Below are 13224 nucleotides of genomic sequence, written 5' to 3'. Positions count from 1 at the left end.
TTTATTTATATTTCCCGCCTCTCCCAAGGGTCGAGGCGGGATTAGTAAAAATGGTACAATAATACAAAATACGATCAATAAAACACTAATACTGAATTAATCGACATTCCTATTCTCTAAAATAACAACTGCAACTCATGGTGTCACCCTGCCCATTGACCTCCTCCCATACCACACCACAGAGAATCCTTAGTAATGTAAAATAAAATAAAAAATGTTTTAAAAAAATAAAATTAAATTAGAAATTAGGGGGGAAAATTACCTGGGGCCTCTGCTTTCTCCTCCTACTGAGCCTTGCCCCACTCATACCATCTCTTAAGCATTTTAAAAGGAAATAAGTGAACGCCACAGAACATTTCTGCCAAAAGTCAGATGTTTGGAGGGCAGTGGTGTCACCTCCCCCTTAAGGTGTCACGCCCTCATGACACCCCTGGCTTTGCTTGCAAAATGCTCCATGCTCAGTGAGAAGGACTGGGAAAAGACTCTTGTCCTAAATTCTGCAAACTAACTGCTAGATAAACTATAGACCAGCAATTCCCAACCTAAAATCCTCCAGCTGTGTTAGATACATTCCCAATAATTTTACAGCTTGCATGACCTCACAGCACTTTAAGGGGCATCAGGCTGGGATTATTACTATAGACTCTATAGGATATAGCAGTGGATAACTTGACCCTTCAGATACTGTTTGATAGCAACCTCCACCATCCCTGCTTGCTAGTATGATGGGAATTGCAGTCCAAGAACATCTCAAGGGTTACAGTTGTTGGCTCTCTTCTATGTCCTGCTGATGTGTAGCAACAAAAACCAAAACCTGGTCCTAGGCCAACCAGAAATGCTAACTTTCAGCACTGTCTGAGGTAATTGTCCTCAACAATGGCTATTAACAGCAGAGTGCAGAAGCAGCAGCTCAGTTTGCAGTATTTGGCAATAATGCACTGAGTAGCCTTGAATGATTCACAAACACAGTTGGATTCTTTCAAAGTCCTTGGAGGCTCTTTTATCTCTTGTTGCAATATACACAAGATATTTACAAACTCTCCTTTGACTCTTAGCAACATTCACAGTGTGCTATACAACAATCCACTTTCTCCAACCCACACCTAACCTGAGTCTCACTGTTGTTATATAGAATGTTGGCTAAGGCTTGCCACCTGGAGCTATTTACCATGACGCAAACTCTATTTCAAGCCTTTGCATCATGCCAAGTGCTGTGACAGCAATTCTAGCCACTCAAAATATTTTACAAACAGTTTAAAGGAACATTGTTCTAACACAGTTTGCCCATCCTGCTATATTGTGCCAGATAGTCTAATGGACTAATTTGATATAAGGAAACTTCCTATGCAACCGGAGTTTACAGTATATTGAATATGTTTGTCCTCACATTAATATATAATTATATATGACTCATCAAGCCTTTCAAGTTACCTTGATACACTTCCAATTTTTGCTTTTTTTAAAAAAAAAACCTATTTGTTAAAATAAATTATATCAGTTTAGTGCAAAAATATCACAGAACAGTGCTTCTCAGACTATTTGATATTGGGGTTTGGCAGTTTCCCTCTCAAAGTGACAGGCACCAAATGTCCAAGGGTCATTTGTGCCCAGTGGTTTCAGCAGTTTCTTTCTCTCATAGAAACTCCATGGACCAGCAGCTCATGACTGTCCATAGACCATCACTTTGAGTAGCATTGCTATATAGGACAGCTTGAAGCAGTATCTGTCACATACAGCAAAAACCAGCTAGGAAAAAAACCCCAGCAGGAATCACACTTCACCCGTGAAAGCATTCCATAAGTTGAATGGAAGCAACTGAGAAGACTCTCACCCCACTGAAATGTAGATCTGCCCTAAATATAGGACACAGAGAAGGGCTTCTGATGCTAATACTGTATCAAGGAGCAGTAGGATGGCATGGAATAATTCCATGTTTAAGATCGCTTGGCTTTAAGCCATATAAGGCTGAAAGGTACTCACCAATGCTTTGAATTCTGTCCAAAAGTTGATTGATACAGCTGTTGTAAGACTGATATAACATAATGCCACGGAGAAGCACTTGCCTGTGTCTTTGCAGTTGTATCCCCAATAACTGTAAAAACAAGTATATGAATGATGAGTGGCATTTGGCTCAGCGAGGAGCAAACTGTGTAGATCTAAAAGACAGTTTGTATCCTTCACTACATGGTCCAGTTGATCAGGTTCACGTTGTCATATACCCTTCAGCATTTTACCGATGAAATTAAGAAAACTATATATGCACTACCCCATATTCAAACCAAAGGGCATTGTCTGATCCAGACATGAACTCTGCTCTTCCACTTCTATTGCTCGCAGCATCTCCACTAAAGACTTCCTGACTGCCATGTCATGTGTTCATTTATTCTTCAATGTTCTGTCTTATGTTGGTGTGTTAGTAGTTAACTGACTTTAGCAGTTACTTTGTTAATTGGGACAAGGTGGCTGAGAGGTTTGAAGTAAGAAACTAAAATGAGCTTCATGGCTCTCTTATGGGATGCACAGCTCATTTCACAAAGGGTTTATGAAATACAGTGAGTGCCCATACCTAGCACTGAGGGGATTAAAGGTGGAATTTAGCAAGTGTTCATTTTACCCACCTGCTATGTGGAAACTGTGTATGAACATGAACTAATACTATATAAGAGGATGCAGAGATGGGTACAGGAGGATGTTCTATCCAATTAAATTGAAAATAGCATTTTGAGAGACAGAAACTAATTACCTAAACTGGAAGCTGACCAACACACCTTATGCAGAGGTGTGCATGGTCTTTGAGTAATTCCTTCTCTCTACTTGGAATCCACTTGTGATGCAACCAGCCTTAAAAAGGGCTGTGGATATAATTTATATTATCCAAATAATGTTGTTTAGATTAAGGCATGTAAATATTTTCCTTCCTATATATTCAAAACAAATTGTACCAAATTACTGGGAATTACAATCAAATTCTTATCAAAGGGAGCCAGCGTGGTATAGTGCTTTGAGTGCTGGGCTATGACTCTGGAGGGTTCAAATCCCCACTCCGTCATGGAAACCCACTGGCTGACCTCAGACAAGTCACACTCTCTCAGTCTCAGAGGAAGGCAAACCCTCTCTGAACAATTATTGCCAAGAAAACTCTGTGATAGTTTCACCGTGTTGTTGCTGTTGCACTTATCTTCAAGGCTTAAGGTAATCCTAAAATGAATTTATCAAAGGGTTTTCTTGGCATGTTTCTTCAAAGGGGGTTTGCCATTGCCATGCTCTGAAGCTGAAAGAGTGTGACTTGCCCAGGGTCATCCAGTGGGTTTACATGGCCGAGTCAGGATTTGAACCCTGTTCTTCAGAGTCATAGGGCTATGCTCAAACCACTATGCTACACTGTCTCAGGTTCACTTTAGGGTCATAATATGTCAAAAAAGACTTGGAGACAGACAAGAACAACAACAATGGATTAGAGAATCTATGTTTCAAATGAATATTACTTTGCCTGTGGTGTGAAAAAATTCCAACAATGCCTTTGTGCTTTCACAAGGCTATGCATCATAATCAGTAAATTACAGTTTTGCTTTGTGGGTTACAGGAAAATATCTCCTTTTGGGGATAGTTCACCCCTTTTAATCTTTTTGGTATCAACATTTATATTTTATATTTTATTTTATTTATTGATTTATTTCAAGGATTTATATCCTCCCCTTTCTTTCATCACATTTGTGTAGTTTGGTCCTTGAGGTAATCTGTGCAAAATGAACTAAACAACAAAACACTCTATAAATTTTATGTATTTTCATTGTTATTATGAACTGATACAAGCCAGAGAACTTTTATGAAGGCATAATACCAAATTACACACTGTTATCCTGTGACTATGTATACAACAGTGTATAAATTGTTCATAATTATTTAGAAGTATGTTTCATTAGAACACACATTAGGTGAGTGTGCATCAGACTGTAGCTTTAAGAACATATTCAGCACTATTTTCCAGTTCTGAATAGATAAATTTAAAAAAAAAAACTACTTTTGATTCTGCTTATACCTGCATTTGTTTCACAGTTAGGAATGTAGTTAAAGCAGCTGTTCATCAGAGGTTTTCTTATTTGAAAAGTTCCATGTATCTTCAAATATAAGAGTTATGATTTTTTTGTCTTTTCAGTACCGAACCAAAAGCACCCCAATTGTCAAAGCTGACAAGGCAGCATCTGAAAGCAGCACTCGTCGAATAATAATCTATGGGGTCCAAGATGAAAATGGATCTAACATCCAGAATTTTGCTTTGGATATCACACCACCACCAGAAGTGATTTACAAATCAGAGCCAGGCACCAGTGATGGCATGAACGTGTTGGGCATCGTAATATTCTCTGCCACCATGGGTATGTGTTTAAGATCCATACACTGAAAGAAGCTGAAAAAGGAGGGAGGGAGGAACGGGGAGAAAAATGGAATATGGCAGCACTTTTAAGACTAACTGGTTTTTATTTTAGCATGAGCTTTCATGGATATTAACCCCACTTCTTCAGATGGACTACAGAGTGATATTAAAGCTTCAAGTTATAAAGCATATTTATACAGTTGTGGAAGTGGAATAGAATGTAATAGGATCCACAATGAGGCTGGTGTTTGATTGAAAAGAGTAATTTTAGTGTTTAGTATTTCTAATGTTACTCCCTCCACTCTCCATCCCTGACTCACTACTATAGAGAATTTCTATTTGGAAAAACAAGGGTTACCAATTTTTGAGTAGTTGAGCACTATGGCTGTGTTTCTCATTGTTTTGAGTTTATATGCTGCTGCTGTTGTCTGTCCCTTGTTTGTAGCAAAGGAACTAAAAGCAGAAAAACAAAAATATGCTTTTGGCCATTTAGTGTGATTAGGCTCATATATAATTAGCCCAATATATGGAACAATGTGTTGTTAAAGAAGGATCACACTGAATCTCTCTCACACAGCTGATAAACTTTTATTTTTAAGAACAGATGCTTTGAAAGAAAGAAAAATAGCAACAATGAAATATATGGTCCTTGAATCAAGGAGGCTTACCAGGATAATGCTGTTGTTAAACAACTGAGCAGCAGATGCTTAGTTTGGATTTCTGAGCACACGCAGGACTGAAATATCCTGAAACTTAAATAGTAATCTGGAGGTGATTAGATACGCACATGCTCTGTCTCACTCACTCATACATACACATATTTGAATCATCCAGCTATATTGAATTCGGCATGAAATATTATTTCACTCAAGTTGGCCCAACCCAGTAGGAGAAAAGGATGTCTGAGTGAGGGATCCGGTTAACTTCCATAAAACCTTACAGTCTCCAGAAAGTAGTTTGCTGTTGGTGCTATTACTGTAGTAAGGCAGCTTTAAAGACATAATTAGACATAGTATGTATTGGGCCACATTTCCCTTCTTGTCAACCTGGGCAGAAATTAATATGGAAAACCACAATGGTGTTCTTATTGTTCAGAACCAATTTCCAGTGTGTACTGGACACAATAAGAACTTTTCAAGGTGGCTTTCCTCTCTTCTGAATTTCTCCCAGATAACTGGTGGGAGGAATGCAAACGTTGTCCTATTCCACTTATTTCAAAATTTAGTACTCATCTTGCTTATCTCTGGTGAGGGCCCCATACTTTCACCTATGGTTTGGTTACAATTGGAGGAGGAAGGTAGTTGGTAGATTGTATTAAAGAGTCCTGAAACGTTTGCCTACTAATTCAAACACTCCTTAAGCCTCTGTCATGATTAACCAGTATACATTCTTCCTAGTTTTACCACATGTTGTCAATTATTGAATGATGAGATGAAATTCTGAAATGCTATTCAAGTTCTAATTTAATTAAAACTGCCATTGAACTGCTATGCTATTTGGTCAGCCAAATGGTTCTCAATATATCCTGCAGAGAGCAGTGGAAGATTTATCTAGTTTAGTAGTCTTTTTTCTGATTTTACCAGAAACTTGCATTGTCTCCAGTCTGAAGAAGTATAAATTGTATTTAAAACATAAATGTAGTTGGCATTAGTCATCACATGTTTAAATAGAGGTTTGATTCGTGTGCTAGATTTCCTCTTCACTGAAGGAGATAAGTCATTAATATCCAAGCTGTAAATTCCAGTTTTTGGAACAGGCATGTTAGCAGATTAATCTAAATGGAAAGCTATTTAACTATTTTCAACTGAAGTTACATCCGGAGTCCAGACAGCTGCTCCTTTTATTTATGCAGGGAGCTGTAGCACAGAATCAAATGTGTAAAAAATGTCTCAGAAAAAAAATGTTCATGCCTTTATTGCAAATGTGAATACCATACAGAATCTACAACTTCCCCTAGAACCTTGGAAGAAAGTGCACAATACATATTTTGCATGTATGATATCCCTGATCAGCTGTGGCACAGATCAGTTGTTCCCAGTTTATTATGGACTCCTTCCATAAGATAATAGTGGGAAATCCTCTGCTAGTATGAAAGTGATCCTGTGAATCTACTGTTCAGGTCTTGATTTATAATTTTCCTTACCTGCATCCCTACCCCCATGTGCTTCCTCAGTTTCTGTGATAACAAGAACAGTATCCTTGACATCTTGTTGGTTTTCATTAAAGCTCCATTTCATGCCCAGAATGCTGTAAATATAATACATTTTCAAATGTTGCAAGAGACATATTCAATGCCTTCTTGGGCAACATCCACATCCACACACACACACCCATAGTGCACTGCCAAGGCCATTTTGGCAATCTGTGTGGCTCCCAAAGGGTCCCAGGATAGAAAATGGGACCTCAAACCCATTGGCATTGCCCCTGCTGATTTAGAATGTATATTTAGTGTGGTGCTACTTGAACAGTGGAATAAGACTCAATGTAAAAAAATTACAGAAGAGAGAATGGCAGTAATACTGACTACTAGTATGGTTTTATGCTTTAGTCCTAAGCATGCAATGGTGGGAATGCATAGGATTGGGTTCTATAGGGACATGGCTTCTTTGTTCCAGCAGTTCCACTGGCTGCTAGTCCATTTCTGGACAAAATTCAAGGTATTAGTTTTCACTTATAAAGCCCTCTATGGCTCAGGTTCAGGTTGTTTGAAGGACCGTATTCTCTCTTATGAACCTGAAGCATTGTGAGATTCAAGCAGTGCATTCCTTCTCCAATTCTGAAACCTTTTTGTTGGTGTTATTATTTGTCATCAAGTGAACTTTGACATAAGCTGACCTTGTGAATGAGAGACCTCTAGGAGCCCTGGTCAGGTCTTAGGAGTTTATCACACGGGAAAATTGAAAGTTTACCGTAATATCCAGCATATTGGGCGCAATTGCAAGATTGGTTTTCACACGACATTGTGTGCAAACTGCTAAGAATCTGACCAGAAAGAGACATGAACCAGCAATTAGTCGTTTTTGGGGAAAAATCATGAATTCATTTTTGTTTCATTCATGATGTCGCTTTTTTGCGCAATTGCTCTAGTGTGAAAGCTATTTGCGGTTTATTCACAGGATTTTCACAATTTTTGTACTTGTTCCCAGATTTCCCATGGTTCTTTGAGCCTAGTTTACTTCCTGTACTGCTTTGTCTTGCCCGGTTGCCAAGAACAAAAAAGCCTTTTATGCTTTTTTAAAAAAACTTTCCTAGCTTTTGGGTAATGTTTTGCTTTTCTTACTTAGGTTGGATGCCATTTCTGAGAAAGTAAGGGACAGTATATTTTTATAAAGTAAATTGTGTAAATAAAATTGTTTATTTCTCTGGGTGATTTTGTCTGCTGCCATATGTGCTCAGGCGTCTTCTGGTGATGCAACTGATTCTTCTATGTGCATACGCAAAAACACAATTCCCAAACTATCAACAGGATTTACACACATCTGTGTGAAAACCAAATGCACATTCTACCTGCTTTTTCACTTTAGTAATGAGCCTCTAACATGTTATTATGTTCTACATGTGAAAATCATTCGCGCATTTGCAAGCTTTTGCAGAATGAGGATGTTTTAATCATTATCTGGATGGAGGTACAATGGTCCCCATGTGATAAACTCCTTACAGACTTAGGGCCCTGGCTCCCTTGACTGAATGAATCCAGCTATAGTGTGGTCTCTCTTTTCCAGCTGCTTTCCACTTTACCATAAAAAGAAAAAAAGCGGGATAGAAATAAAAATTTTATTTTATTATTTATTATTTATTATTAAAACAGAGCCTCAGGATTTGTTTGTTTATTATAAATGATTTTGATTCAGCACTTTTATTGTGAGATTTCAAGGTACAGCAAACAGATAAAACAATATAAAGAATGTGTAAAAGAAGAGTTTGGGGCTGTACAGACCGGCACTTTGTGCCAGCCTGTACACGCGGTGAGGGCTGAGCGTCCGTACGCTCGAAGCCCTTATCACACTGCCCAGGTGCCATTTTGGCATGCGCCCATCCACACGGTGTGCACCATGATGATGCACACCTGGCGCAGTGTGCAAACACACAACATGGAAATTGCATCATTGTGCTGCGCCAGTGCACCAATGGGGCCCTTTCTGGGATGCAAAAACAAGCTCCTTTTGGGGGACTTCTTTTCGCTTCCTCCAGAGGCTGTGGCATGTGGTTGCTGCGGCCTGAATCTGGGGCAAACAGAGGTGGCATCCCACCACCTGTTTGTACACCCCCATTGTTTCATAAATGAAGCAATCATTTCATAATAGCCCCTAGATGTCTTTACAAAATGAACTGTCTTTCAAGTTTCAGTGCATTGTCTCACATAAACAATGTGCTGAATCCTGCTAATTGTTGTGCTGGTGTCTGTGTCAAAGGGTATATGTTTTAATCTGGTTTTAAAGTATTTGATTCTTTAATCTTGTTTTAACTTTTGTATTTTGTGAATTTTTAACAATGAGTTTTATAACTTGTTATAAGCCACTTTGAGTCCTGAACTGGGAAAAGGGGATAGAAATAATAATAATAATAATAATAATAATAATAATAATAATAATAATAATAATAATAATAATAATAATAAATTATAATTCAAAAGGGAACAGGCAGATGTGTCTGATTTTCCTCATCTAGCCATACATATTATGGTTCAAGATGCATTTTGACCAAGACACATTTGAGTTCAGACAGCCATTAAACATCACTTTAACTAAATCATTTTTAAATGCATCTTTTTGTTGAACTGGTTCCTTGAGTATCTGCCCTGTTTTGTTTGGTTTTTTCCATTCATGATCTATGGACTTAAAGGGAAACCAGATGGAAGAATAGTCACACTTTAGAGGATTCTTTGTATGTGGAACATTGCAATTGCTTTCTGGCAATCCAAATGATGCACTCCTTGTCCTGATTTGTTCAGCTTCATTTCCTAACATTAACTTTATTCTTTTCACACTGCAATGAACCCAGCAATTTAAAATAAAATAAGGGTTGAGGCAGTGCCATTTGTTGGTGTTTTTCTAAGAAGCAGAATGTGGGTCCAAACAGACAGGCCAAAATAAAGCTGCTTTTGGCCACTTTGGAAGTGTGATGTTTAAATGACGCATGCATCTTAAGAGGCTGAAAACAATGCCAAAGCCACGCTCCAATCCTATGACTGAAGCGTGGCATTGGTGCAGCTTCTGGCTTCTTAAGACGCATGTATCGTTTAAACAGCATACCTCCAAAGTGACCCAAAACAGCTTTATTTTGGCCTGTCTATTTCGGGCCCTGTATCTCCCTGTATGAGTTGGTCTGAGGTTATCAAGCATAGTTGGTGGAGACATGAGAGAAGGCCTTCTTGGTGGCTGCCCCAGATTCTGCAACTCCCTTCCCAGGGAGGCCAAAATGGCCTCCTTCTTACTAAAACTTTATAGTAACTTATATTGTTTTATTGTACAGTTTATTCTTTTTGGATGCTGTTTTTATATTATTCTTGAGTCTCTTGTTGGATCTGTTGATTGTAATAGATGATGATGATGATGATGATTCCAATAAGTTTTTAAATCAAAAAGTTTTTAAAGAATGGAAGTGCTATATTATTTTAACTGAACTGTTTTTAAGAGTTGTTATCTTTTTTAATTGCATTTTATTCTTTTATTGTATGGTTTGCTTTAATACTGTAATAGTTTAATTCTGTTTTAATGCTCAGTTTTGTATGTTTTGTATGCCCAGATCTTGTGATATCAGCTGGATCCCACTAGATGCACCATTAGCACAATCTCAAACAACATTATGAACTGCTGGGCCTTGTGGCATGGTCCCAGCTTGAGGCTCTTATCTAGAATAGAGTGTGTTTGTGCATTTAAAGTAGAACTGTGTGAGACTGAGGGACACATTTGTTTTCCTCTGTTTGACATGGCCAATCATTATCAAGAACTAAAATTTCCAGAGTACCTTATACAGTGGGCCCTTAGTATCCATTGGGACCTGGTTCAAGGACTGCCCATGGATACCAAAATCTGCTCAAGTTTAATTAAATACAGTGGTGTAGTAGTTATATAAAATGGCAAAATCAAAGTTTGCTTTTTGGAATTTATATTTTTTGGAATATTTTCAAGCCATGGGTGATTGAATCTGCGGATAAAGAATCCTTGGATATGGAGAACAAACTGTGTAGAGAGAGGAAGAAGGGATACCTGGTGGAAAGGACAAAACGAAGCATCTCAAGGCAGAGGGAGCAAGTGCTTCTTCTTCTTCTGTTAGGACAAGTAAGGCCCCTGAGCATGAGTCTTTTTCAGTCACATTCACAGTTTCACTGCATCTTTGAGCATAGTCATCTGTGTGTTAGAGTACAGATTCAAAGCAATGAATAACATGTGTTTTACATTCTGTTCAGTCATAAAATATATGACACTAGAGTATGGGGAATTGGGAGAAGCTTCTAAATGTCTGCTTCACAAGTATCCCAGTATTTCTGAGAATTTCCCTTGTAAAGTGGAGGAAATGTTGTTGTTGTTATTTTCAGTGCATCTGAAAAAAATCTTCAAATCTGCTTTTAGAAAAGACGATTAATGACTCTCTTATATTGTTATGTAAATTTTTACATAACTATGTAACTAATAATGAAGTGTGCATAGCCCTACAAATCTTTTATTTATTGCCAGTGACTATGGAAGATGCTGGAAGAAGTTTCAGCAAGCTACCACTAACTGAAAACTGTGAGGCAAGAACTGTTAAACCACCTAGCCATTTTGGACCTTATTGCATTATGCTCTTCTCTAGCTAAATAGTACAGTTTTCAAAGGAGTTTATCACATGGGAGGAATTTCTTTTAATTTCGAATGAAAAGAAAGTGGGGCCAGAACGCATTCACGTGAATGTGCTTGTTCAGCGAATTTACATGAATTCGAATTGCGTTCAAACTGACTTCCCATTGACCAAAAATAGCTTGCCATTGCCCGAAATTGTGTGTGATCACCTCTCACGCAATAACATAAAACCCCATGATTGTGTTCGGACTGACTTCCCATTGCCCGAAATTGCGTATGGTAGTCTATCACGCAATAACGTTAAACCCCATGATTGCGTTCAGATTGCCATTGAATTATACTTCCGATTTCCCTTGTCTGATAATGTCCAAAGACACAATACAAGTGTGACTGCTCTTTCACCTATTGCAGATTTGGAGTCTTCATGGCATTTCAGCCTTTGTTGAGAGCCTAAAAACCATGCAAAAACCACACAGCATTTGGGCACTTGCTACTTGGTAAACATCTTTACTTACTGGTTAAAGTTACATAATAATTCTGGTGGATTGTCCCAGTTAATATTGGTAGACAACCACAAATCCTCTTGGAAAACAGCTATCCATGAGAAACTGAGCCTTTATGGGTTTTCCAGCAACATAATTTTAAGATTAGGATTAGATCAAGGGAAATCAGTTGTAAAGAAAAGGATTCTAGGTACAGAAGGTCAGACAGAAATTGCTGCCTTTTCCAATTACACATTTGCAAACAGTCAAATTGTGGCTTCTAATCCAGATATATATTTATATTATATTACAGTACCTAATTTTTTTTCTTAATTTTTATTTATTTTGTACATACAATATCATATGATACATATACATAATGTCCATTACAGTAGCTTCTCCCTTCTGTTGTTCTTCCTGTGTTCCAGTCTTATTTTATGTTGTTCAGTCTATCTCACGTGTTTGTTGTCTGTTTTGAATCATATTGAATTGGTGTAAAATGAATGATTTAGAACAACACACAAACATATAATTATCTATAACTGTGACTATTTTTAACTATAACTATAACAATATCCAATACTAAATACTAATATCCATCTGCCTTGGTCCAAGTCTCAGAGGGAGAGAAGCATGCTGGACCTGATCCCCTCCTCCCTCATCATTCCCTTCTCCTTTTGTGTCGTGTCTTTTTAGATTGTAAGCCTGAGGGCAGGGAACCGTCTATTATCCCCTCTGTTGTAAGCCGCCCGGACTCCCAGTGATTGGGTGGCATATAAATAGATCCAATTATTATTATTATATTATTATTATTAAATTGTTTTTAATTTTAATTATCTCAAACCAAAAGATTTACTTCTTATTTATGCTTTGCTAACTTGAATATTATTAATAATTAACCTTTATCTTCAGCTTTCTTATCTATTCATATATCATATTTATTGGTATCCTTTTTGTTTTACCCATTTTTATATATAAATTGGATTATTGGTTGCCATTCTTTATCAATCTGATCCCAAGGTTTACTATTTTTTCCATTACTTCTTGAATTCTGCCCAACCAATCTTTTACCTTGTTGCTCTTCTTTAATTTTCAATTTTTTGCTAGGTATAGCAATATCCTCCCAAACCTTAGTTCTTCTTTTTTCAATGTGAGGATCATATTTAGGAGATAAAACTCTGAGATAGCTATATAATGAATCCCCAACATTGTTTGTATGAGGCTACAGTATCTAAATTTAAGAGAACTTTATCATTAGCTCGATTCAATGTTCTCCCAACAACAGTACTGGAAGAGAAATATGGGGAAATTCCCTACAAATTCTGACTTTGTCTTTGTGATACTGGTGTTATAGAAACTGCAGCTCATGTACTTTTGCACTGTCAGCTTTATAAGGACATTCGCCACCAACGGATTACCCCTCTTTTAACTAAATTTCCTGGACACTCTGATGGTTTTATTTATGATATTATGTTGGCTAATCAGAACCAAATTGTTATACTTAAAGTAGTAAAATTTTGCTACAATATGTGTAAGATACCTCTTCAAGTGGTTAATAGTCATTGATGTTAGATGACAGAGATCT

General features: G+C 37.5%; 1 protein-coding gene across 3 annotated transcripts in view; it reads left to right on the top strand.

The window, feature by feature from the left end:
- The window catches only part of SLC1A7 (solute carrier family 1 member 7), an 88466-nt gene that overhangs the window by 52731 nt on the left and 22511 nt on the right, over positions 1-13224 (top strand). For all 3 annotated transcript variants that reach the window (XM_042461286.1, XM_042461287.1, XM_042461288.1), the window contains one exon: positions 4157-4376. In XM_042461286.1, coding sequence (XP_042317220.1) covers positions 4157-4376 — 220 coding nt within the window. The remainder of the gene's footprint in view (positions 1-4156; positions 4377-13224) is intronic.

Source organism: Sceloporus undulatus, chromosome 4 (assembly GCF_019175285.1).
Source record: "Sceloporus undulatus isolate JIND9_A2432 ecotype Alabama chromosome 4, SceUnd_v1.1, whole genome shotgun sequence".
Classification (NCBI taxonomy): Eukaryota; Metazoa; Chordata; class Lepidosauria; order Squamata; family Phrynosomatidae; genus Sceloporus; species Sceloporus undulatus.
Note: the sequence above shows the minus strand (reverse complement) of the source record. Positions and strands in the feature narration are given on the sequence as shown.